General features: G+C 38.0%; 1 protein-coding gene across 1 annotated transcript; it reads left to right on the top strand.

Annotated features, from left to right (window-relative positions):
- Positions 1 to 1035: 1035 nt before the first annotated feature.
- LOC115420532 (SUMO-activating enzyme subunit 2-like) lies at positions 1036 to 20208 on the top strand. The gene is made up of 17 exons (XM_030135851.1): positions 1036 to 1176; positions 4253 to 4336; positions 4450 to 4520; positions 4622 to 4686; positions 4794 to 4894; positions 5863 to 5984; positions 6570 to 6637; positions 6748 to 6869; positions 8568 to 8667; positions 10387 to 10538; positions 11783 to 11876; positions 12076 to 12188; positions 12822 to 12977; positions 13067 to 13163; positions 15082 to 15187; positions 15324 to 15466; positions 18894 to 20208. The coding sequence occupies exons 1-17, from the start codon at positions 1036 to 1038 to the stop codon at positions 19076 to 19078; spliced, it is 1920 nt and encodes a 639-aa protein (XP_029991711.1). The 3' UTR covers positions 19079 to 20208.
- Positions 20209 to 27936: the final 7728 nt, after the last annotated feature.

The following is a 27936-nucleotide window of genomic DNA, read 5'->3' as shown; positions in this document are numbered from 1 at the left end:
TTGTTGTTGTTTTTTGTTGTTGTTGTTGTGTTTTGTTTTTCTCTTTTTTGTGTTCAATAGGTCTGTAGGTTTGTTGTATAATTTTTGTTGTTTTTTTTTTTTTTTGTATTGTGCCTGTGTAGTCCATTATGTCTAAGTCATGTTTATATAAATCAGTGTTTTTCAACCTTGGGGTTGGGACCCCATGTGAGGGGCGCCTGGAATTCAAATGGGGTCGCCTGAAATTTCTAGTAATTGATAATAAAAAAAATAAATAAAACTTACTAATAAAAAATATATGGGTGAGTTGAAAGAGACAATCACAACACATAAAAGACTGAAACACTGTGGTTCTGTTTCTGTGTCAAATGTTCATTGTGGTCAGTTTCAGATGCTGCAGCTCTTTCATAATTCATAGTTTCAGTTCTTGTTTGTTCAGTATTAATTGTCCTCCTTGTAAATCACAGCTGGACTGACTGGACAGATCCTGACCAAGGACAATCTAATTCTCCCTTTGTGCAGTAATCTACACCTGGATTTACTGCCTCTGTCCACAATAATAGACATTATATAGACTAAATGTCCTCTTAAATGAATGTTTATTTGCAACATAGTGTAGCAAACTATTACATGATCAAAAACCAACTAATTTCAGAAAAAAATAAAACAAACAAACAAAAAAAAAACTGTCTCTGTTTTGAATGTCTGGGGTCACCAGAAATTTGTGGTGTTAAAATGGGGTCATGAGCCACAAAAGGTTGGGAACCGCTGATGTAAATGTATAATAAAAAAAATAAATAAATAAAAAAAAAAGAATTGCTAATAAAACTTTCTAATAAAACTAGACAGACGCGACCTTCTACCATTCGTCAAGAAGAGGGCGCTAATTGGTAAACCAGTGACCACATGTTCAACTTTTTATATCGTAGAAGAAGAAACGGACCAACCACGGGGCGGGACTAACTCTGTGTAGAGAAGAAGAAGAAGAAGAAGACGGAGCTAGCCGTTAGCTCCCCGGTGCTCTGCAGGCTCTGGTTCTGTCTCTAGCCGATCAATATGGTCCAACTAGTGGGTTCCCTCCGAAAAGAGCTGGCTGACTCCCTTTCCACCTGTAAGGTGCTGGTGGTGGGAGCCGGAGGGATCGGCTGTGAGCTGCTGAAGAACCTCGTCCTCACCGGCTTCAAAAATATCGAAGTGGTCTGTAGCAATGTGTTTGTTTTGCGTTTGTCGGCTTCTGCTAGCTAGCCACCTAGCTTCCATGCTAACCCAGGTCTTTGTGTAGCCCAGACTGCGCCTGAAGGTTAGGTGTGCGGGCTCGGACTAATTCCTGAGACGTGCCACCTCAGAGAGAGTTGTGTGGGATTTCTTGACACCTCTCTATCCAGGGGGGTGTAGTTGCATAAAGGAGCCCGAGCGTGAAATAACGGAACCGTTAACGGTACGGGAGCGGTGTAGCAGGAGCTTTTTGGCGCCATTAACGTCGCTGAGTTAGCTTAACCAAGTACCTGGCAGTGGACGGCCGGCTAGCAGACCGGCTGGCTGGGCTCCAACGCACACACACTCACACCGTTAGACAACCTTTGTTTGGTTATGTCGGATTATACGATGCTGCAAACATTTCCAGGAGGTTTTACTAGATTGTGTAGATAGAGTGACACATATCCGTGTTCGGGCAGGTGTTCCACAGTTGACCATAAGTGTTTTCTGTGGGCGGATGTTCACAGCTGAGCACTTCAGGATGTCAGTGCATGTGTTTGGGTCCACACAAACTAATACCACTGGTCTACAATTTTTTAGAAATGATTTGCTTCAGACATTAAATGTGCTAAATGTTACGTATTTTAATAAGATTAATTGGAAAATAAATGACAGAAGTGCCGGTTTGCTGATGTTTTCAAGGTATATGATGAAGTGTTATTACACATATATATTGGTTTATGTACATTTATATAATAGTTTTATAAATCTTCCACTAAATAGAACCTGTAAAGTGAATGTATTCTAATGTGCAGACAGTGTTCTGAAGTAGATCTTGTAGCTCTGAGACAAATATTCCTTTTGAGTCAAACCCATTCTCTCGTTAATTCTTGAATTTCACATTTTGACCCAAGGCTGTATCTTGGAAAGTTCAGCCAACCAGCATTTTTGACTTGATTTTTCTTTATCAGTGACTCTCATGTGGTAAAATTTCATTACTTTTGTTCTGGAAGCATTTTCCTTGTAGACCAGTGTAACCAGCTTCTTTCAGACTAGGGATGGAACCATATGAACATTTCATATCATGGTTATTGTGACCAAAATTATCACGGTTATCATTATTATCATGGTATTGTTGAAATTGTGCTCAAAATGTTCAAGAAGTACTAATACACAGTGAAATATTTAACCAAGTTGTATTTAATAAAATAAAATAAAATAATTGGTACAACGCACCTTCTCTTGGCAGAAACATTCAAATATTTTCTTTAGTGGTCTGAGCCTATTTTGTCTGTTTTTCAGTCCTTTTGATTTTGCCTTTATATACTATATAAACAAATGTTTACTATACCCATGTTTGGGATCTGTTTTTTTCAGCACAACTTCATCTATCTCATCTGTCTATTATTATGTTATTCACTCTAACCTACTATATCAACATAAAAGGCTGGAAAGCACAAAAAAATATAAATTCAGATTTAAAAAATGTATATAATTTATTGCATAAATAACACAAAGATCTTAATGAACCTTTTCAAAAACTTTAAAAGTGAATATTGGTTCAAATATTAGGTATAGAAAATCAAAATTGTAATCAATTAAAACTATACTCAAATATTTGACATAAAATCATAGCTTTACATAGGGTTTTTTCCCCTAAAAGTGCAGTAATCAAACACGGGTATCATGATAATTAGAATTTAAACAGTAATACTAACCATCCGCGGGTTATCGTTACACTGGTAATCGTTTCATCTCTATTTCAGACCAGTATCTGCTGTTGTTAATATGCATCTACTTATGTAGGTTAGATTAAAGGTTAACTGTGTATACTGTATATGTGAACAACTAATGCTATGTAATGTGTGTGTATGAACTAATGCTATGTAATGTGTGGGTGTAGCCTTTATTTTTTAAATGTTTCTAATTTTCTGAATGCTGACACTTTACATCTTACCCAGGGACAACTAGGGCTGTGTATTGGCAAGAATCTGGCAATACGATACAAACCACAATACTAGGATCACGATACGATATATCATGATACTGTTAAAAAAAATTTTTTCTTTTAGATTATTTCCTGGAAGAATTGAATTACACCAGAAATATATACAAATACTAAACACATTTTTATTTGATCACAACAGGATTTAATGTTATATCACAAAATGTTTCTAATTTTCCTAGTTTCCAAAGGAACTACCATCTGCCTCTCAGACAGAAAAAAGTGCTTTTAGGATGCTTCAAATAACCATTATTTAATAAAGCAGTGTTAAATAATAATAAATAAGATATAAACAATAAAGAAAAATAAAAATGAACCTCCGCCATATCTGCATTGGAATAAACACCTAAAAATATTGATACAGTACTTTTTAATATCGATACAGTTTTGTGAAATGAAATATCGCGATATATTGGAGAACCAATATTTTCTAACACCCCAAGGAATAACAGTTGAAAAATTTTTGCTAATACTGGCACATTTACAGAAATGTTCATTAATGTGTGCTGTCCCTGCTAAATAAATAAATGAATGAATAGGAGAATGTATAGGAGACTGTTATTAACTTAAGTCATTTTATCACGACTACAACATTTTTCACAGTTTTTAAATAAGTGTACAACATATCGTACACAAGAAAGTGAAAAAGTAGACACATGTCATATCAGAGATTTCCAAAACACACATTCCCTTAGGACAAATAAATATTTTGTAAAACATAAACATGTTTCCATCATGACTGTTTATTAAATTCCCTCAATGTATTCAAAATAGATTGTTGTAGGTTAATGGTTATTTTGCTGCCCTGTGTATGCTAAAGTACATTAAAAAACAAAAGGAGTTGAACCGAGCTCTGACTGTCCCCCAGGGACACGAGTGAATTAAAGCAGTAGTTTAGTAACAGTGATCCAGAGATACAAGTATCTTATCTAACAAGGAGTTAGCAATAAAAAGCATCTAACCAAGTTGCATTACTGTTTTTTTTTAGTTGATGATGTACATTATGTCACATGTAGTAGTACTAATATTAGGCAAATCCTTGTTAATCATTGTGAATGTATTTTTCTGCAGATCGACTTGGACACAATTGATGTCAGCAACCTGAACCGTCAGTTCCTCTTTCAAAAGAAGCATGTTGGCAAGTCCAAAGCACAGGTTTGTTGATGTGTCAGTGGTGACTGTCAGTCAGCTGATGGACCGTAGACTTGACCTTTTTAATTGTTTCATCTGCCTTATTTTTTTTACATCCTATTCCTGTTGTTCTGCAGGTGGCCAAGGAGAGTGCTTTGCAGTTTTGTCCCACTGCAAATATTACTGCCTACCATGACAGCATCATGAAGTACGTGTTTTTATTTTCTGTTGGACATTTAGTAAACCGCAAACTTTTTCTTTTATTATTATTAAACTGTAAATGTTATGATCTTTTTATTTTTCCCACAGCCCTGACTACAATGTGGAATTCTTCAGGAAGTTCATGCTGGTGATGAATGCTCTAGATAACAGAGGTAAACTCATCTCACTGTCAGTTATTTTTTGTTGATGACAAAACAAAATGAGAAGCGAAATAGGTATTTTTTTATTGGTTGGTTGATTGATTGTTTTGTCTTCCTAGCGGCCCGTAACCATGTGAACAGGATGTGTTTGGCAGCAGACATCCCTCTTATAGAGAGCGGCACTGCTGGATACCTTGGACAAGTCACTGTCATTAAGAAGGTAACGGAACAAACACATGTCTTGAACATGTCACTCAAAAAACAAACAAAAAAAAAAACACACTGGGTAATATGCCTGTCCAGTGGGCGTGGTGTTTTTCACTGATTTGCTTTGCCAGCATTTTGTCACAGAAAAATGATCACACAAAAGTAGCGTACAGGGCATTTTCAATTTCATTTTAAAGAAAACCTTTTCTCAGGTGTCTCTTATTGCCTCTGCTGTCAGTGGTCATTGCTCACCAAGTCTACGGGTCAGGTCTGAGTATTGACAAAGCTCTTTGATGCTACCAAAGCTCAGGTTTGTTATGAAAGTGTAACTAGAAACAGGGAAGAAGGACTTGGTTTTAGGTGTAATTCAGACGACAGATTTAAATATATATGTTCGCCCTAGCAATACTAGTTGTACAAGGAACCCATAATGTAATGCTCTCTGTAAATTATTGTAAATACGCTGGTACTTGACATGACCGGGTCAATTCCTCTGAAAAACTGTTCGTGACAAATTACTATAGGACACCTCTACTCTAACATGTGGGATTGGCAGTGCTTTGAAGAGCTTATCTCCTTAGGTTCAGTGATGGAGATGCAGATCCATACTGTCTAGTAAATAAAGCTGAAACGATTAATCGATTAGGTGCTTGAAGCGAATGCAAAAATTCACGATTCGATTAATCGACTCGAATTGATCGAAGGGAAATATTCTATTGCAGTTTTCCTGAACTGAAGCTTCTCTGTGCGTCACAATAAGCGTCCGTATGAAACACAACAGTGGAACCAATGTTTAACAGCAGAGAAATGAAGGAAACAAAGCTTTGATTCAGGAGAATTGTGGTTGAATGATTTTTTTTGGATCACTTTGAGTCGATTAATCGTTTCAGCTCTACTAGTAAAACTATCATATTGATTAAAGTAATATCCCTTTATTTTTGTTTCATTTTATTTATTTGCCTTTCATTCTTTGTTTTCCAGGGATTGACAGAGTGCTACGAGTGCCAACCTAAGCCCACTCAGAAGACCTTCCCAGGATGCACCATCAGAAATACGCCATCTGAACCCATTCACTGTATCGTCTGGGCAAAATATCTTTTCAAGTAAGGCTCATTGGGTTTTTTTTTTCCATAAATATATTTATTGTTGTTTTCATTGTTTTATAAGAACAGGCAACAACACAAACGCATCAAAACAATCCCTACCACCCCCCATGCACACAATAGCACCCACTCCCAGTGCAACAAAACATACTTGACAGACACAACTTAATTGTGTATATGGACAAGTCCTTTAAAAATTGCAAAAAAAGGTGTCCAGATCTGATAAAAGTCTTTGATCTTTACTTTATCAGCTTATCAGCTTTTCCAGTGCCAGGTTAGAAGACATTTATTTAATCCATTGGTTCAACCGTCGGTCCTTGAATATCTTTCCATTTCAAAGAAATAACTTGTTTGGCTTGCAATAAACAAAAATTTAACAGTTTCCTTTTTCTTCCATTTAGTAAGGCTCATTGTTACTGAAGCAGGTTTTATTTGGAATATGTGCAGACATGGCCAACTTGCAGTGACACCTCACCAGGCTAGCGCTGGACATGCTCTAAGAACCTACTAGTAGAGTGAAAAAATCCACAATAGAACACTTTGTTCTCATACTCACCATGTTTTCTTTGTTGTTTGTAACCACAGTCAGCTCTTTGGAGAAGAGGATGCAGATCAGGAAGTGTCACCAGACACTGCTGACCCGGAGGCAGCCTGTAAGCAATGGACAGAGTTTTTGTTATTATGACGTTTTTTTAGTTTATAAAATTCAACATGAATTGGAAGTGATGTAGGTAAAACTCAGCATGCACTGTTCTGCATTCAGGGAAACCAGAGGAGGCAGCAGCTCGCGCCACAGCCTCAGAAAAGGACGGAGATATCAAACGTGTGTCCACCAAAGACTGGGCCCGTTCCACAGGATATGACCCCGTCAAGCTTTTCAACAAGGTATAAGCTGAGTTCGTCAAACATTTATGTTTTCGTTGTCATTTCAGTCATAGAGTTGGTCTTTCCAGTCCATGTTTTAGTGATACTTGAGTTTCCTCTTTGTAGATTGGCTTTCTTGGACCAAACACTGTTGGACCTTTTCATTCAGTTTATTCTTTCTCAGATTCTGATTAATGAATGTTTACTAAATTAAGACTACACTTTCTTCCTTTGGTTATTTTATGCTGTTTATTTTGGCCTAAGCTAGCATCCACTTAATTCTGGTTGCTGATTATGGATCAGATAAAAAGAAGCTCAGGCTTTTTTTGTACAATAATGCTTTTTTCCCTCCGTATTATACCTTCCCATGGTGCATCAATGGCATTCTGAATTAGAGATCAAATTAAATTTGTATTTGTGATGGCTGGCCACTGCACTGACAGAAAACAGATTTTCAGTGCAATGCGTGAACAGGAAATATACAAATAGCTACCACTGATATGCCGTTTTGAAGGGTGTGTTGACAGTGACAGTATTCTGAGTTTGACAGGTCGTGTAATAATTTGGATTATTTAATGATATTGCTCCCTTTTGTTATGATCTTATCCATTCTTTTATTTTTACTTAATAATTCTATTTTTTTATGGTTTTATTTTCCTATCGATTGTCCATTTATAAGTGCATTGTATTTGCTTTTGTGTATGAATCCCTTTTCTTGCTTAGTTAGATCTTTTAATTATATTTATATACATTTTGCATCAGTGAAGTGACTGAATCTTTATTTTTTTATATTGAGGTTTTTTTATTTAATCATGATCACAGCACTGTTTCTTTTTCTTTTCCTTTAAACCGCAGAGACCGGATCATATTAGACACATCTGACACAGACTTCTGTCTGTCATGAAGCAGTAACAAGATAAATTACATAAACTTTAATTATCTTAAGTGTTAGTTTGGGTTATTGAAGTGTGTTCTTTAGATTTCACTGTTAATGTGTCCATGTTGAACCCAATATACTGCAGGTAATGCACCGACTTATGCACCTATATGACCATTACACAAAGCAAACAACAGATACGTGTGCATTGAGGTGTGATGCCAGCATTTTTTAATCTCCTCATTTTACCTGATATGCTCAAATATAGAGGAAAATATTAGTTTAGCAAAGTATCTGCATTAGTGTAACCCTATGATTCTTCCACAGACTGATGATGTAACTCTGTATAATTGAGTCCTTGAACGATGCTTCGTTGTTATTGAGAAACACCCATTAATCCTCGCATAGATGCAGACTCTGAATAAAATATCCTACACCTACTTCTAAACATTTTCAAAGAGGATGAGAACAGGTTTTTGTACATCAGCACACAGTGAAAAGCTGATCAGTGAAGGTGTTTTCAAAGGAATGAAAGAGGGCGACTGAGTTCACACAGTGGAACATCTGCCAACAGTAGGAAATGTTTAAAAAAAAAAAAGAAAAAAGTGGGACAAGTGCAGCTCTATACTGAACAACAGTATTTTGTGCATGGAATGTAATCAGGGATAGAATATAGTCTGTACGCGGTCAATTATAGATTGTTGGTCGTTTATGGCGTGTAAACAGTTCAAGTGTAGTTAAACTCTGTGGAAAAGGTGTATCAATCCTGTGCTTCATTTCTTCTTTTTTTCTAAATGTTTGGGTATTTACATGTTGTTAAACATATTGACTTTCTTCCCCAGCTGTTCAAAGATGACATCATGTATCTGCTCACCATGGACAAATTGTGGAAGAAGAGAAAAGCTCCAACACCTCTGGACTGGCAGCAGCTGGAGAACAGGGGTATGTCTATTAAATATTCAAATATTTATGGAGCATAGTTTTAGTTCTGATTAATTCTGAGATGGACTTCTAGACATCAGATGTAAATATTAAAATGGAGAAAAAAGTGTCCTAGTTTTCTTTTTCTAACCTAATCCATTTCACATTTCATTATTGCTCATAATGTTTGTGCAGTAACACAATGATTCTCACAATCATGATCGGAGTTTTTAATGTCATTGTATTTTCATACAATGAGACTTGGGTGCACCTCCAAAAAAGACACTCTAATGCCACGTTTCCACTACATGGAATCGACTCGACTCGACTCGGCCTTTTTGTGTTTCCATTGTGAAAAAGGACCTGGAATCTGGTACCCGGTACTACTTTTTTGGTATCACCTCCGCCGAGGTTCCAGGACTGGGGACCAGATACTAAAATGTGACATGTAAACACTGCAGAACACTGATTAGTCAGATTTGTCTCTGTGACCCGCCCTTTTACAAAAAACAGATGCAGAAGTTTACAGTAAATATAGTGGTAGGTTAATCCACATGATAACGGCCTGCAAAACTACACCATTCAGTCAAGAGATTCAGTCTTTGGTGACTGACACAAAAATTTAGCATGAGTTTGACGAGACAACACGCAACGAGCGAGTTTATCAGCGACTCTGAGCAGACGACACGGAAGTAACGCGCCGCATCGCTATCATGACCACGTACTGTAAAGTGGTTAGTATCCTGTAATGGAAACGGTCTCCAGGAATAGGACCTGGTACCCGAGTCGAGCTGAGTCAAGCCGGTTCGACGTAGTGGAAACACGGCATAAGGCCCAATCCCAATTCACCCTTTAGCCCTACCCCTTGGCCCTTGCACTTGGCACTAACCCTTGAAATGGAGCTGCAAGGGGTAGTGGTTGAAACATTCTCCTATGAAACGGGACAATCCTTCGCAACCTGTTCCGTCATCATCAGTCATTGACGTCACTATAAACAGATGCGACAACTTTGTTTCTGAAAGTATTCTCCATGTCGCCAGCAGCTGTAACCATCTCTGTTCCATGGGCTTTAGTCATTTTTTTGTGCCTATCAACTGTGAACCGCAGAAATGCAATCTAGAACACCTTGAAACTGCATTAAACGGTTGATCAAATGATTAAGTTGTTTACAAAGAAAGTTCCCACATTTGTGTGTTCCTTTCATCACACTGCTGCACTTTTTTTGCTGTGTTTACCTCCATCTTGCCAATGATTCAAACAGAATTACAGGAAAGTTCTCCTACCCCTGTGTTCGTACTGTAGTCCTGGAAAATCTCCATTTTGAGGCCTATACAGCCCTCCGCCTTAGCCCTTCCCCTACGTCTAATCGAGGATCAGGACAACGCTACCCCTTCACATGTACGCGGAAAATGGAAGGGGAGGGGCCAAGGGTGGAATTGGGATTCAGTCTAAAAACCGTACATACATATTACATGTAGCACACAAGGTACAATACATTTATAGCAGTCAGTCCGATAAAAATCTAAAAAAATCTTGGATATTTCAGTTAATAAGTTAAAAGTAAATAAATATTGTCATAATGTCTGTCTGGGTTTTCAGTGCAGAGTTCAGTCACTATAAGTTGCATTAAAATGAATCCTCATATGAGTTGTTACCTGAACTTTCGCTCAGTAACTCTTGTCAGTTCGCTCTCTCAGGTGTCTGTACGTTGTGTTCAGCAGTATTTGTTTTATGCCCCAGTGTGTCCTCAAGAGGAGTCTCCAGGATCAGGTTTAAAGGACCAGCAGGTTCTGGGCGTTTGGGGTTACTGCCAGCTGTTCCAGCACAGTGTGGAGACGCTCCGCACCCAGCTGCAGGAGAAGGGAGACGGAGCTGAGCTCGTCTGGGACAAGGTAGCTCAGAGAAAAGGTCTTCACACAGTGCACTAATGAATAAACTTTTACAGCTTTTAATGTGGGGAAGCAAACAGTTTGGATTAGGGCAGGGGTGAGGGCCAAAACCAGCCCACCAAAGTGTCTAATCTGACCTATGGGATGCAAAAATTACACTGAAGATAATCATCAGTGGTGTCAAAATTATTTTGGTTCAGAGGCCACATTCAGACCAATGTGATCTCAAGTGGGTCAGACCAGTAAAATCTATAGCATAATACTGGAAGGTTTCAGAGCATCTGTGTGTGTGTGTATTTGCACAGTTCTGAGAAATTGAGATTTTTTTTAATTGGCCAGTTTGGTTCTTACAGTTGAGGAATAGTCCCATCTCCATGTTAAATATCTCGGCAAGTTGATAGGACCGATATTTTAGAGATATCAGTAATTTTGGAATACAGTAGCCTTACAATTGCATTGCTATGCCCATGATGTTTGAGGGGAATCGCAGTACCACACTGCATGATGGGAAATTAAGTTAAAAACAGGAACGACGCATTTACTAACTTCAGTCCCTAGATATTGATATTAATATGACCTGTGGTTCCCCATCGGTCAGCGTGTTAGTACTCATAATAATCCATAAATGATTTTTAAAAATTCTTTGTTTTAGTGAAAAAGTAAAATTACATGAAAATGTTTACATTTACAAACTATCCTTTCAGAAAAAATGTGAGTAACCTGAGGAAATATGAAAAACATGAAATGTGTTTAGAGAAATATGTGCAATTTAACAAAATTCTGTTTGTTATTAAATGATTTGTGTATTTGTAGATCCACTGTGATCTGTAAGTTTTAATGTACATGTGTAAATTATAAGCTAAGGCATAATATTGTTAAAATTGCACTTGTGTTTCTTGAGAAATTTCAGATTGTTCATGGTTTTGACATTTTTTAAGAGGATAGTTAGTAGATGTAAACATTTTCCATAATGTCATTTTACTTTTTTCACTCTAAAACATACATAAAGGTTTTGAGTTAACATTATTTATAGGTTATTATTTTGTTATTTGACTGTTTTACTTGTCTGGCCCACTTGAGATCACATTGGGTCTGTATGTGGAACCTGAATTAAAATAAGTTTGACCCCCCTGGATTAGAGTGTCTACAGGATATTCAGTGTTAAACTGTCTTAAATTCAATGGGATGTGGAGTGTTTTCATGCCTGAGAGACAAATGACATAAAATCACACATGTTTTGTTGTCAGGATGATCCTCCAGCCATGGACTTTGTCACTGCCGCAGCCAACCTCCGTATGCACATCTTTAGCATGAACATGAAGAGTCGTTTTGATGTCAAGTGTGAGTTGGTTCATACTTTTGAAGTTCAGGTGCTACACAGTCTGTTATGTTGTATTCTGTCTGAAGAGGCTCAAGAGATGGCAACTTTTATCAACATTCATGTAGACTTTTCTTATATTCAAGTGAAATTCGATGATATGATTTATATGAATAACAACCTCTGTCTCTACGGTTTAACTCATTTATTTGGTGTTTTTAGCTATGGCAGGTAACATCATTCCAGCTATTGCTACAACCAACGCCGTCATCGCTGGACTTATCGTTCTGGAAGGACTGAAGATCCTGTCTGGAGAAGTGGAGTCCTGTCGCACGGTCAGTCCAGCTACCAAATGTACCAATATTAATCCTAATAACTAGTCCAAGTAGTTTGTTTTGACGAGTTTTGCTTAATTTTATCATTCAGCAGGATCTCTAAAGGGTGTAATTTAACAGCTTCATTAGAGATTGTTTGTTGGAAACCACAGTCACAGTAAAAGCCACCGGTGCCCAATATGTTTATTAGGGCTGCAACTAATGACTGTTTCAGTAGATGACGAGTCTAGATTACAAACTGCCCCCCCCCCCCCCCAAAAAAAAAACAGTGGCTTTTATTTATATTCATTGCAACTAGGGCTGTGTATTGGCAAAAATCTGGTGATGGCAGGCAAATGATTCTAAGGAATCAAGCTACTGGGATCTGGTTCCCAAAAAGAACCGGTTCTCGATTCCCATCCCTAACTGTCACTGTGACATGAAATGGGATTAGAAGTCCAGGTTAAACTGGAAGGGAAAGGAAGGGTTTGGGGTAAATATTCCAGTTTTCATTCATAGGTCAGATTGAGATTAATGTGAAACCTGAAATAAAACGGCTTCTTATGCCCTTTTGACAGTAGTCACCACTTCCCTGATACTGTATGAACTCCCATCACTGATCATGTTTCTTCTTGGTCTTGGTCACGCCCCCAGATCTTCCTGAACAAGTGTCCGAACCTCAGGAAGAAGCTGCTGGTGCCGTGCGTCCTGGACCCGCCCAGCGCCAACTGCTACGTCTGCGCCAGCAAACCTGAAGTCACAGTCAAACTCAACGTCCACAAAACCATGGTCCTCTCGCTGCAGGACAGAGTAAGATAAAGCTCTAGTACTTCTTTATGGAGGTCAACACTAGACCTTATTTATTTAACTTGGGTTGATGTGATATGATGTTTGTTCAGATCCTTAAGGAGAGGTTTGGTATGGTGGCTCCAGATGTTCAGATAGAAGACGGAAAAGGGACCATCCTCATCTCCTCAGAGGAAGGGGAGACAGAAGGTAAGGAGCAAGCAAGACTTGTTTTTTCTTTTACTTTCTCTAGTTCTGTGTGAGTTGTTTAGTCCCTTGAGGTTTTTAGAGATGTAGAAATGAAGAAGAAGAGGTAGCAGATGGAGGATGATGAACTGGGGAAATGATGAAAGTGCTAATAATGACTTCCCAGAAGAGAGTGAGAAGCAGATGGAGGAACGAGCAGAGAGTAGACGAGGAATGAGGATGATGATACAGGCTGAGAGGAAGACGTGTAAAGATTACACATGCATTCAGCGGAGGAGCAGGGGTTTGACACTGAAAGTGCATCCTGGCATGTGTGCAGACAAGCCCCTCAATAAAACAGGGTTCCCATGGGGTCTTAAAAAGTCTTGAATTTACAAATCTGTATTTAATACCTTAAAAAAAGTCTTTGAAAGGTATTAAATTTGATATTGTAGGTCTTCAGTTCTGTTGCCATAAACTTGTTTGCTGTGTTGTGTTTAAATGTGTCCAAACTGCAAAGAAAATAACGTTAGTCGACTCAGTTCCAACCCGACAATTTATGTTGAAATTTGGAACGGATTATCACCAACTTTGCAGCCCCTGGTGAGAAATGACTCGGAACGATGGGAATGAAGGTGCTGGACTAAATGAATTCGTTTTTCTAAATTCTAGGAGTCACAAATTCTTGTCAGTATGGCCGTGAAATGGCCATTAAGTTCTGTTCTAAGTAGTGTCAAAAAGGTCTTAAATTTAACATGTAGAAACCTGTGGGAACCCTGAATAACACCCATCAGTCTATATATTAAAAAAAAAACAAAAACAAAGTACTGGCCAGACTGGAGAAGGTGCAGTGAAACTCATTAAGGTGTTTTGTCGGAACTCATGGGGAACTTAAAAGAGAATATTTTCCAGAACTTGGAGCAGAACAATGGCTCCTGAATGACCTGGAGTTTTACATAGAACTGCCATTTAGCTTAAGTGCATAAAAATAACATTGCATTATTTATCCAAACATAAATGCTCTATTTTTATATAGACTCAAGTTCATAGATATACATACTGTCAATTTATTTTCTATTCATATTTTTGCTTTTGTGAAAATTTTCTGTTCTGTTTTCTTATTTTTAGTTTTTGTAATTTCATATTCACTCTATTCTTTTTTTATGTATTGTTTTTATTATTGTTGTTTTGTTACAGTAGCACTCCTAATTTCACTGCACACACAATGACAATAAAGTCTATTCTTTTTTTTGTTACTATATTTTTATTGTTTGAATTCTGTACAATACAAACTTGAGGGACATTTGGGATACACTGACCGTAAAAAATCTTTGTGACTAACAATTGTAATGCAATTGTAATGTGACGTTTAAATGAAAATTGTCCATTTCTTCCATTTATCATGACACTGCTCTTCTTTAGTCCTCAGTCTATGGGTCAGAATCTCCATCTCAAATATTCCATTCACAGTTTGTATCCAGTCATTAGTTGTAGGTGGTTCTAATCGGCACTTTTTTTTTGGTAATAGCCTTTTTACAGGCTACAAATAGTATTTTAAACAAATATCTATTATTTTTGATTACATTATTACCAATAATACATCTGAAACACGTCATCAAACATGTTTTAGGGATTGCATAACCTAGTATGTTAACAATTTTTGAATATACGTTATCCCAAAATGATGCAAGTTTAGGACAAAACCAAAACACGTGCGTGATTTACACTGACATCTGCACATTCTGTCCAACAAGGCTGAACTCTGGACACACATTTATCTGTAATTTTACACAATGAACTCTATTCTATTATGAAAAGATCAATGTTTATTTCAATGTCAGTCTGAACTGGAGTTTTGCTGAAGTAAATCTGTGCTCTATGACTAAATGGATCCTCTCCTCGTGCAGTATGTGTTCATTTTCATCCTTGTTTCTACTCACAGCCAACAACAGCAAATTTCTTGCTGACTTTGGGATCCGTAACGGCAGCCGTCTCCAAGTCGACGACTTCCTCCAAGACTACACACTCCTGGTTAATGTCCTGCACACGTACGTCCTCTGGAGCCGACTTCAGCTCCGTGAACATGTTTAAACTTTAAACACATGATGAACATGTTGCATTTTTTGTTTTTTGTTTTTTTTGTCGCTCCATTGTATATTAACATACATGTGTCATCTTTGACAGTGAGGAACTTGAGAGGGATGTGGAGTTTGAGGTGGTGGGCGAGGCTCCAGACAAAGCCCCACCGCCTCAGAGTAACCAGGAGGATGTGAACAGTATCACCAACGGCAACAAGGACTCCGCCCAGCCATCAACCTCCTCTAAAGGTCAGCATGTGGAAAAAGAATCCTGTTTTCTTTCCTTTGTATCAGTAGTCGCTTTTCCATTGATCCTCAAATTGCGTGAATATAACTTGCGCATAAAAATTTACCTAATGGCACTTTAGCCAAAACTCTTGTTTTTCAATGAAAAGTTTTTGCACTGGCAAGAGGTGGTTTTTCCGCAGAGGCGCTGATGAAGGGTCTGGCCACACTGTGACGTGGGTGTCGGTTTGCTACTTCTTTTCTACATCTGAAACATTTTGGCTGCAAATGCATAACCCTGCCCTCCACAAAACAGATGGTGGGAGGAAGACAATAAAGACAGACAGAAAAAAAAACAGATTTCTCACCCATTGCCTGATGAGATGAGCAGAGAAAAAAAATCACAAAAAAAGAAAATCAAATACTCCAATAATATCAATGGTGATCCTTATAGGAGTTGTATCAGACTCTGAAATGTAACCCAGTGCCTGCAGGGGGAGCTGTTGGGTCTCAGTCCTGAAACAGAAAAGTAGATGCAGCCAACTTGAAACTGTGTAACACTGCTGACATACAGACAGCACAGTGTCCTTGTATGTTGTAGCTCTACATCTGCGGTTTCATCGTTAATATGTAGTCCAGGTTCTTCTGAAGCTGGTGATTAAGAAATTCAGGTTTATTGGCAAAAGAGCTGAACAACTGGGTCAAAACACAGTATTCGAAATCTCTCTGACGGGACATTTTAGAGACATTTAGAGAGATTAGTGTTGCTAAATAACCCACATTTTTACTTTTAAATTCTTTTTTGCTTTAGTTGGACCATAAGGGATTATCCAAAACAAGGAGCGACTTTATATTGAAATAAATGTTGGAATGGCGATCTATTAAAGTTCACGCTCTGACGGGACATGACTGTGTTTGGACCCAGTCACAGTAAACTGTTTTCAGATCAGTGCACATGACCTATTGACCCCAAGTGCAGTCTGAAATTATATTCAGCTGTAAACTCTTCCTGTATTTTAACATGTATATAGGTATATATATGTATATAGCTCAAACCACAACTGAACAATAACCCACTGTGGTGCAGCTCATTATGTGCAAATATAATAACACCGCAACATTCAGCTACACAATCTGATTACTAGGGCTGTGTATCGGCAAGAATCTGGTGATACAATACAAATCACAATACTAGGATCACGATACGATATATCATGATACTGTTAAAAAGGTAATTTTTGTTTATTTCTTTTTTTTTTTAAATGATTATTTCCTTGAAGAATTGAATTACAGCAGAAATCTGCACAAATACTAAACACATTTTTATTTGGTCACAACAGGATCTAATGTTATATCCCAAAATGTTCCTGTGTTCAAACTGAAATCCTGTTTTACAGACATTCCAGTTTCAGATCCAGTTCAAATGTTCAGATTCTATTAGTTCAGAACTAACATCAGAACAGGATTTGAGTTCAATCCCAACAAAGGAACGAACATTATTGAATAAAAGTGTTGAATAGGAATAAATAAAACATTAACAAAAAAGAAAAACAAAAATGAACCTCCACAATATCTGCATTTGAATAAATAACTAAAAATATTGATGCAGTACTTTTTTAATATCGATACAGTATTGTGAAATGAAATATCACAATATACAGCAGAACCAATATTTTCTAATACCCCTACTAATTACAGGGTTCATACAGGTGCTTGAAATCCTTGAAATTGCTTGAATTTCAATGTTGTGTTTTCAAGGTCTGAAAAGTGCTTAAGTTTTAGTTGAAGTGCTTGAAAGTGCTTGCAGTTATAACTGATTTATTTATTTATTTTTAATATGAACTCAAGCCAAAGCTACTTACAGAGGTGATACATTTAGGAAAATAAAACTTTATGCCAAAAAAGTAAATTCTCAGGTCGACTCCAGGTCCATTTTATTCTGAATCTTTGTCTCGGTGCGAGTGTGTCTGAAGAACGTCAAGTGGTTCCCTTTTTTTTTTTTTTTTTTGGATAAAACTTTGTGTTTTCCTTTAATTTCTAAACTTTGTGCTATCATGAAACATAATTTTAGATGTTTATCGCATAATACAATGTGCATCATTGTGATAAAAAGTTTAAAAAATAAAATAAAATCCTGAGTATATATATTTCTGTAGATATGTATTTGACTCCAGCGATAAAGTGCTGTGCTGGAAACATTAGAACATGACCCTTAAAAGTGCTTGAATTTGACCTTGAAAAATGTGTATGAACCCTGTAATTAGTACAGTATAATGTTCGTACTACGATATGTTTGACTGCTGCTTTTTATCCCTGTTGTGCATTTTAAATCACTGCTGTATTTTACACACATGGACATACATTTTTAATAACTGTATAGTAGTATTTAGGGATGTAACGATTACCGGTTTAACGATAAACCGCTGTAAAATTGCAGACGGTTAGTATTACTGTTTAAATTCTAATTATCATGATAACTGTGTTTGATTACTGCACTTTTAGGGGAGAAAACGCCGATGTAAAGATCTGCTTTTATGTCAAATATTTGAGTATAGTTTTAATTTATTACAATTTTAATTTTCTATACCTAATATTTGGAACCAATATTCACTTTTAAAGTCTGTGAAAAGGTTCAATAAGCATATGTGTGTTATTTATGCAATAAATTATATACATTTTTCAAATTGGATTTTATATTTTTTTTTGTGTTTTCTGGCCTTTTATGTTTTTATCGTAGGTTAAAGTGAAACAGTAATGGGCAGATGAAATAAATGAAGTTGTGCAGAAAAAACAGATTCCAAACATGGGTATAGTAAACATTTGTTTATATAGTATATAAAGGCAAAATCAAAAGGACTGAAAATCGGACAAAAAAGGCTCAGACCACTAAGGGTTAATATTTTAATGTTTCTGCAACAGAAGGTACATTGTACCAATTATTTTATTTATTTATTTTTAAATACAACTTGGTTAAATTATTTCAGTGTGTGTTTAAGTACTTTTTGAACATTTTAGCACAGTTTCAACAATATCGTGATCATGATAACCGTGGTAATTTTGGTCACAATAACTGCGATATGAAACGTTCATATCCTTCCATCCCTAGTAGTATTTTATCATTATTTATTATATCATTATTTATTATATAACTTAGCACTTTACATGAGATTCTTGTCCCGAGCTTAAATGCAACGAAATTTCGTTCTGTGTACACCTTGTGCATACCTGAATGACAAAGTTTGTCTAAGTCCAAGTATATAATGAGTAATTAGTACAATATAAAGTGTAATAATCTGTTTACATTTCAGTCACTTCTCCTCTTCTATGATTATTATTATTATTATTTATTACTATTCTCTGTGCTTGGCTCTTTTTTCTATTTTAAATGCGTGTTTTTAAAAGCTCACGTCACTTTGGTTTGAGCGTTGACCGTCTGTCTGCCTCGTTTCAGCTCGAGCGGAGGATGACGACATCATGATCGTCGACTCTGACGAGGAGGGGGCGTCGTCCAGCGCGGCGGCAGGAACGGCGGCGACCCCCAGCGGCACCAAGAGGAAGCACTCGGACGCAGAAAACCGGCGAAACTTCCATCAAGCGGCCGCGGACGGACCAATCAGGAGCGGCAGCCGACAATGACGACGACGACGATATCATCGCTCTGGACTAGCCCCGCCCCCTCCACCCCCATCTCACAGTCTCTTTGAACGTTTGACATTTTGACTTCGAGACGGACAGTAGGCTCAAATAAAACCACCCTCTTTTATGAAGAACAACTTACTGCCCCGGTTCATATTTGGTCACTTCCTTTTCCCCTCAGACTGTTTTGTGCTTTCATACTCCCTCTGCTCCACCTCACATGATGCTGTAAATAGGTTCTACAGGTTTTGAAAAGTACATACACCTTTTTTTGTTATTTTTATTCATTTCTGATCCCTATAAAATGCTTCTCTTGATGGTTAAAAAAAAAGTGCTTTTTTGTATTTTTTTATAAACTTACTGTATTTCTCATGCTACACAAGTCAGGGTGTTTGTGCTTTGTCGTCGAGTTACAAAAGAATGAATAAGACTTAAAACCAAAACATTTCCTTGGGTTGTAATATTTATGTGTTTGTTGAGGGGAAGGTTTCAGACGGACTGGAGGGTCTTCGTCTGTACACGTACGGTACCAGTTTTTCTAAAGCAGAGGCGCTGATGAAGGGTCTGGCCACACTGTGACGTGGGTGTTGTCGGTTTGCTACCTCTTTTCTACATCTGAAACATTTTGGCTGCAAATGCATAACCCTGCCCTCCACACAACGGCCACAGTGAGGCGTCCAGCTCCTACACAAACTTGACTGAAGTTCACCCCGGAGCGAACCAAGCGTCCTGTGAAACTGCTAATGTTATCTTCTCAAATCAATGTTCAGGCTGAGCGCTAGCGGCTTAGCATCAGGCTAGTTGTAGTTTTAATGTTAACGGTATCTTTTTGTGAGTGTGGCTTGGATCTGTTTGAGAACACAGGTCACATTTTGCTTTAAAACGCTTAAAAAAAATTAAAAAAAAAACGACAACCTCTGAGAAGGACCAGTTCATTTGATCTAAAGTGCGGTTAAACTGGATCCAGACCTGTTGGGGGCACCGCTACGCTAACGACTGCTAAGTGTAGCCGGTCTCCGACTGGTTTAGTCCGGTCGAACCTGTGTCTGTGTCATTTCATTGTGATCGGAACTTGATGAAAGGCCTTTTGGACCAATTTGATGAAGACAATAAACTCAACATATACAGACGGTTACTTCATCTTCTTTATTTGTGTCTGTTGGATATCAGTCGTCTGCGGTGGCCCAGAGGTGCAACAGCCCAAAAAATTATCCACTATAAGAAAAAAGAACAGTCCAAAAAAATTATCCACTATAAGAAAGAAGGAGAGAACAGCCCAAAAAATTATCCACTGTAAGAAAAAAAAGAACAGTCCAAAAAATTATCCACTATAAGAAAAAAAAGAACAGTCCAAAAAAATTATCCACTATAAGAAAAAAAAAAACATCATCCACCTTTTCAATTAAGGGGGCGCTGTTTACCTGAAAGGTCTCTTGCTTTAAAATTAAGGCCACCACAAAAAATAAAAGCATAGGCTGAAAATTTTTAAGGCCTTCAGCTAATGTGGCTAATGCTAATGAAGTAACCCACCAGAAGTGGAGGTCAATGCGCTAAAAATCAAGTTATTTTAATATATTCACTGGATAATTTTTTGGGCTGTTGTCTTTTTTTCTTATTGTGGATAATTTTTGGGCTGTTGTCTTTTTTCTTATAGTGGATAATTTTTGGGCTGTTGTCTTTTTTCTTATAGTGGATAATTTTTGGCTGTTGTCTTTTTTTCTCATAGTGGATCATTTTTGGGCTGTTGTCTTTTTTTCTCATAGTGGATAATTTTTGGGCTGTTGTCTTTTTTTCTTATAGTGGATAATTTTTGGGCTGTTCTCTTTTTTCTTATAGTGGATAATTTTTGGGCTGTTCTCTTTTTTCTTATAGTGGATAATTTTTTGGGGTGATGCACCTCTGGGCCACCGTAGTCGTCTATGGAGGATCGACTCTGCCATATTTAATAATATATACAGAAATATAAAAATGGCTCCATAAATTAATACATGATACAAAAAAATATATAAGGCATTTTCTATGAAGTTATCTGTAAAATGTGACAAATGGTTATTTGTATTGTAATTTCTAACATTCTAATTTAATTTTATGTTAAAAACCCTTATTTACTTCAACGTGGGTGTTATTGGCATTTTATTTACACATTTACCTCCCCAGTATTCCCCCTCTTGTATTTTCTTCCTCTATGTCTCCAAGTCTTTTTATTCCTCCGTCTCCTGTGTTTTATGCTCCAAAAATATGAGACAAAAATAAATAAATAAATAAAATTAAAAGGCATTTTCTATGAAGTTTTGGAGCATAAAACATAGGAGACGGATGAATAAAAAAGCTTGGAGACATAAATAGAGGAAGAAAATACAAGAGGGGGGATGCTGGGGAGGTAAATGTGTAAATAAAATGCCAATAAATTAAAATGTCAAATGAAAATAAAATATCGAAATGAATTCATTTGGGGCCATACAGAGATAAAGAAAATGTAAATAGAAAACAATGTAAAAAATAAATGCAGGGATAAAAATTAAAGAAGAAAAAATATAAATAAGATCATAATAAATGGTATGGAAAATGAAATGTTAGAGTAAATAAGGGTTTTTAACATAAAATTAAACTAAAATGTTAGAAATTATAATACAACCATTTTTTGTGACATTTACAGATAACGTCATAGAAAATGCCTTTTAATTTTTTTTGTATCATGTATTAGTAGATGAATTAATTTATTGAGCCATTTGTGTATTTCTGTCTATGTTATCAAATATGGCAGGGTCGGTCCTCCACAGTGGACGTCTTCAGAGACTACTACTGAAATATCCTGAGGTTAAAACAGACGAGTGCTGGAGTGGATCATCATCAGAAGGTGAATGTGTGTTGGTTGTACTGTGGTAAATATTTGGTGTGTGCATTTAAGGGATTAAAGTCTGATGGTCACATGGTGAAGTCTGGACACAGTGTGACGTGTCTTTAGTACATGATACAACACAACAACAACAACACAAGTCACCACTGAATTAAATGAAAATTTATCTGAACAAATGTGATTTAGAGATGGAAGGAAATGCAGTGACCCAACAAAAACTGCTCTGTAATCTGACAAAGATCATGTGACTTCAGATGGTTTATCCACTTTTGATATGTTAACATGGAGGTGTCAAAGCGTCCAATCCGAATATGGGATGAATTTTGCAAAAGAGCAAAAATGACTGTGCCCCCCCGATCACCAAAATTTCATCATTTGTTCCTTGTGCCAGTATCAACATTTCCTGAAATTTTCATCCAAATCTGTCCATAAGTTTTTGAGTTATCTTGCACACACACACACACACACACACACACACACACACACACACACACACACACACACACACACAGACAAACCAATGCTGACAAAAACAGAACCTCCTTGGTGGAGATAATTAGGTTTATAGATCACAAGTGACCCAGAATAGATGTGGTTATATTTTCACTAAATTAGGTCAAAGTTTACATTTTTTATGAATTTTTTAAATCTGTTTTTCTCTCATTTCCTTATAATGGGTGACATTTCACATGTCTTTAAAAACATCAGTTTTGTTTCACTTTATTTGATATGACATCAGCACACACAGACATGATGACATCAGTGCTTTAATATGACACAGTACCTCTGAGGGGCGGGGTTGTTGTGTGTGGAACCACTTGTTTCCATCTTTAATTGTAAATATCTTCAGTGTAATTTTGACATTTGACAAGTTCATCCCTTGGACCGGATTGGACCACTTTAGAGGGCCGGTTTTGGTCCGCGGCCCTTATGTTTGCCTCCTCAGGTGCTTTTGGGTTGGATGCACTGTGGTTCCAGTTGTTGTTGACGTCATCATCATCCGCCCCTCAGCGGAGGCCTCTGATTGGTCCGCGCGCAGCCCCTTCTTCCTTCCTCTGAACCGCCGTAAACACACTCTGTATTTTTTCGGTTACCGACGGTCCCAGGCGGAAAGGACATCACTGAACCGGGCCGAACCGACGGTATCAACATTTGGAAACACTGTGACTCCGCCTCCGGTTCCTTCCGCCGCCTCTGCCCGGATACAGGAGGCAGAGAGTCCGCCTACAGCTCCACAGGCTCCGGCCGTGTTGACGAACCCACAGAACCTACAGAACCCACTGGAACTACAGAACCTACTGGAACTACAGAACCCACAGAACCTACAGAACCTACTGGAACTACAGAACCTACTGGAACTACAGAACCTATAGAACCTACTGGAACTACAGAACCCACAGAACCCACAGAACCTACTGGAACTACAGAACCCACAGAACCTATAGAACCTACTGGAACTACAGAACCCACAGAACCTATAGAACCTACTGGAACTACAGAACCCACAGAACCTATAGAACCTACTGGAACTACAGAACCTACTGGAACTACAGAACCCACAGAACCTACTGGAACTACAGAACCCACAGGACCTTCCCGGAGCTCACAGACCGTATCTGTGCCCATGGTGAGCCTGTCGTCGGTGCTGCGGCCGCTGGCGGTGCGGCTCCAGCGGCAGCTCGGCAGACCCTCCTCCGCCCTGGGCCACCGGATCAGCCCGGTCCGGAGATGCAACCTGACGGCCTGTTCCAGCAAGTTCGTCCTGTCCCAGAGTAAGTCCATGTGCACAGGGGCTCATCCTGCAGGTCCAGACCAGCCCGGGTACCCCCTTCTGTCTGCACGGGTTTATGGGTTACTCTAAACATGGGGGTCAAACATGTGGTCCGCGGGCCAAAACCGGCCCGTTAAAGGGTCCAGTCCGGCCGACGGATGAATCTGTGAAATACTAATGCTGTGTTACCACTACGTGGTACCGGCTCGACTCGACTCAACCTTTTTGCATTTCCATTACGAAAAAGGACCTGGAATCTGGTACCCGGTACTAGTTTTTTGGTCTCACCTCCGCGGAGGTTCCAGGACTGGGGACCAGATTCTAAAAGGTGACACTGTGTAAACACTGCAGACCACTGATTGGTCAGAGTCGTCTCTGTGCCCCGCCCTTTACAAAAACAGATGCAGAAGCTGACAGTAAATCTGTGGGCAGGTGAATCCACATGAGGACAGTCTGTAGAACTACACCATGGTTTGTCCTGGAGGTTCAGACGCAAACATTCAGCAGGAGTTTGATGAGACAACACACAACAAGGGAGTTTATCAGCAACTCTGAGTAGACGACACAGAAGTAATGCGCCGCATTGCTATGACAACCAGGTACTGTAGACTCAGTAGTATCCTGGAATGGAAACGGTCTGCAGGAATCAGATCTGTTAGTCGAGTCGAGCCGGTTCCACGTAGTGGAAACACAGCATATGATACTGGTTTTAGTTCAGGTTTCACATCCAGACCTACAGAAGAGCATTAGGGCCACGGGGAAAAAAATCAAAATTAAGTTCCAATATATTTTTTTTAGTTCTCCTTTTTTTTTTTTTTTTAGTTATTTATTGGACACAGACATTCAACATACAGTCATAAGACTTAGATTGTACATACTCAAAGACGACAAACTGAAGTATCATGTCAGATAGATTCATACCAACAAATGTACACACAGACAAATGACACAAAGCAAAATAAAACAAAATAAGACAAAACCAGAACTATTGGGGTGGGGGGGGGTTCCTCTTTTGGTTCAAAACATTATGACCAGCACAGGGGCCCATCTCCTCAGCAGTTTAGGAGTTTTTCCCTCTGGAGCCTTAAATTATCAGCTTTATCCTCCATTCTATAGAGTTCCCATACACCGTCTTCCCATGACTGGAACCATTTGGTGTCAGCCAGTTGACAGTGATACCTTTAACTGCTGGTGCGAGGAGAATTTGAAGTAGATATATATGAGCTCGACTTTCAAAGCCCTAAATGTTTTGTTATCTATAAGTTGTAATGCGTAAATGAGAAGCTGTGACATAATATTGTTAAAATTGCACTTATTGCTCTTAACATGTTCAGGTTTTCATATTTGTTCAGCTTATTCACATTTTTTGAAGGATGCTTTGTAGATGTAGGTTTTCAGTATGTAATTTAACTTTTTTCCCTGTTCATATTGTCCTGGTCCGGCCCACCTGAGCTCATACTGGGCTGAATGTGGCCCCTGAACTGGGTTTGACAGTTTCTAAACCCTGTCATTGTGGCTCAAAAACACACCATCAGCTCATGTTCACTTTTGTTGTCATCTGAAAGCTGCACACACAGCGGTGGGAATCTGGATCTGGATCTGGATCTGGACTCCACACTGCTGTATCTGAAGCGGATCCCCTGCTCCAGGTTTCCACCCGCCCCCTCACATACAGATCCACTGCCCTATATATGGACCATTTGATGCCCTTTGGCCTAAATCGGCGCCTGCATGTAAACTCATTGCATATGCATGTGCGGTGTTAGAGTTAGAGTTTGGTTTCTTCTGTCCATCTTGTGTTGTTTCAGACTCATATAGAGCTGAGAGATAAAAGAATAATGATAAGAATTTATTTACATTATCAGCTGAAAGTATTGTAAAGTGTTTCAGCAGTTTCAATTAATATTTTAACCCATAAAGACCCCAGTGTTATTCTTGTGGCAAACGATTTCTCCTCTTTATTTAACCTTTCTTTAAGTGATTTATCACCATTTATCATAATATTATGCTCTGTATTTTGTGTTTTTTCAGTGAAAATCAGGTATTTTCCTGTATTTAATTCACTGATCATGTCAATGTTCATAAAAGCTCAGATTAAAGTTGAGGGTTATTGTATCAAAAACAGAAACTGAAGAAAAACTGCCTTTTTCATCACAATCTGTCATTGACTGAACATAAACCCAGTGTGTCCATCCACTGTCACTGATCCAACTCCATGGGTTTTACTGGTGAATCAATGTTGTAGAAGATGACAGTGTTTCCACAGTAACTATGGAGCCTCTGAACGTCCAAATATGGTCATATCTGATGACCATGAAAAGATGAAGAACTGTATTTTACACCAATTGTTGACATAGATTGATAGGATTAATGGATCAACAGGAATGAAACAGTTTGGGTCTTTATGAATTAAAATAACATGAAACTTTATTGATCCTAAAACGGGGAAATTCAGTGATTAAGGCAGCAACCGGATAAAGTGTACATAGAGCAAAAAAACAAACAATATAGTAATAAAAACTGTAAAGGCTGTATACATATAAACATAAGAAGTAAGCACTCATAGTTTGTGTTTTATAGTTTTTAGGTTTTTTTTGTCTTGCACTGTTATTATTTAGTCTTTTTTGTTGTTTGTGCCATATTTTAATGATTTTAAACCTATAATAACATTATACATTCTCTATATGTCAGTCAGCACCAAAAAAAATTTAGGAATTGACATTTGTTGCGATAAATAGCAAAACAAAGTCTTTTTTCATTATGGTAACATTTTGGTCATATCACCCACATACAAAAATCAAACCATGTATGCATGTTTGAATATTAAAATTAAATATTCTTGCTACTACTAGTATAAGATCGTCCAATCCAACTTTATTTCAGGTGCTTGAAATCCTTGAAAATGCTTGAATTCCATGTTTTCAAGGTCTGAAAAGTGCTGAAATTTTAGTTGAAGTGCTTGAAAGTGCTTGTAATTCTAACTGATGTGATTTATTATTTATTTTTTAATATTAACTCAAGCCAAAGCTACTTCCAGAGAGACGATTCCTTTAGAAAAATATAACTTTATGTCAAAATATTCCACATAATTTCAGGTTGATTTCAAGTACATTTTATCTTAATCTTTGTCTCGGGGAAGTGCTTCCCTGTTTTTTTTTTTTGTTTTTTTTTTATAAAACTTTGCGTTCCCTGTCTTTAACTTCTAAACTTTTTACTCTCAGGAAACGTAAGTTTAGGTGTTTATAGCATAAAACAATGAACATCATAGTGATTAAAAAGTGAAAATATAATCCTGAGTATATGTATTCCTATAGATGTGTATTTTATGTTTGGTGCTGAGCTGGAAAAAATGTGAAATGACCCTTAAAAGTGCTTGACTTTGAATGTGTCTGAACCATGTTATTTATCCAGTGCTTTAAACAGCCACAGATGCCCAATATAGGAAAAAATCTAGCAAATAAAATACAAAACACATAAAAATATAAAGACTTTAACTGCTGTCATGGTCATGTTGTGTCTGAGTTGAAGGGAACGTCTTGTCATTACATGTTGGACGTAAAATATGATAAGTCAGCCAAACTAGTCCAACCAGACCTAAAAACCTGCACCACCACACCCAAAAACAACAGCCATGTCGACTTCAACATCTCATGCCAACCATGTAGAAGGAAAAAAAAAGCTTTTATGCTCAGCCATGACAATAAAGTCAGTTCATATTTAACTACAAGTGTGTTTTACTGAACTTTGGACAGATAGTTTCAGGACAGTTGGTGGTTTTCCTCTGAAGTGGTAGAGTTTGTCCTAGTTCAGCCGTCTGCCCTTTAATCTGGTCTGATGCACTTACTGTTTTTCTTCTCAGACTTTGGTTCCGTACATCAGGAAGGTCAAACTCATTGTCTTTCAGGTTCCACATTCACCCGATGATCTGAAGTGGATCAGAACCAGTAAAATAATACCGTAATAGCTAATAATAATGACAACTTTAAATCCATCCATCCATTATCCACCGCTTATCCGGGGCCGGGTCGCGGCAGTAACAGTCTAAGCAGGGACGCCCAGACTTCCCTCTCCCCAGACTCCTCCTCCAGCTCTTCTGGGGGGGACCCCGAGGTGTTCCCAGGCCAGCCGAGAGACATGGTCTCTCGTGTCCTGGGTCTTCCCCGAGGTCTCCTCCCGGCAGGACATGCCCGGAACACCTCCCCAGGGAGGCGTCCAGGAGGCATCCGAAAC

This window comes from Sphaeramia orbicularis, chromosome 6 (genome assembly GCF_902148855.1).
Source record: "Sphaeramia orbicularis chromosome 6, fSphaOr1.1, whole genome shotgun sequence".
In the NCBI taxonomy this organism is placed as follows: Eukaryota; Metazoa; Chordata; class Actinopteri; order Kurtiformes; family Apogonidae; genus Sphaeramia; species Sphaeramia orbicularis.
The sequence above is the reverse complement of the archived record's forward strand: the minus strand, read 5'-3'. Positions and strand labels throughout refer to the sequence as shown.

Coding starts and splice junctions, on each gene's coding strand:
- LOC115420532 (XM_030135851.1), top strand. CDS start 1,036: ATGGTCCAACTAGTGGGTTCCCTCCGAAAAGAGCTGGCTGACTCCCTT. Junction 4,687..4,793: donor GAATGCTCTAGATAACAGAG/GTAAACTCATCT, acceptor TTGTCTTCCTAG/CGGCCCGTAACCATGTGAAC. Junction 10,539..11,782: donor CTGAGCTCGTCTGGGACAAG/GTAGCTCAGAGA, acceptor TTTTGTTGTCAG/GATGATCCTCCAGCCATGGA.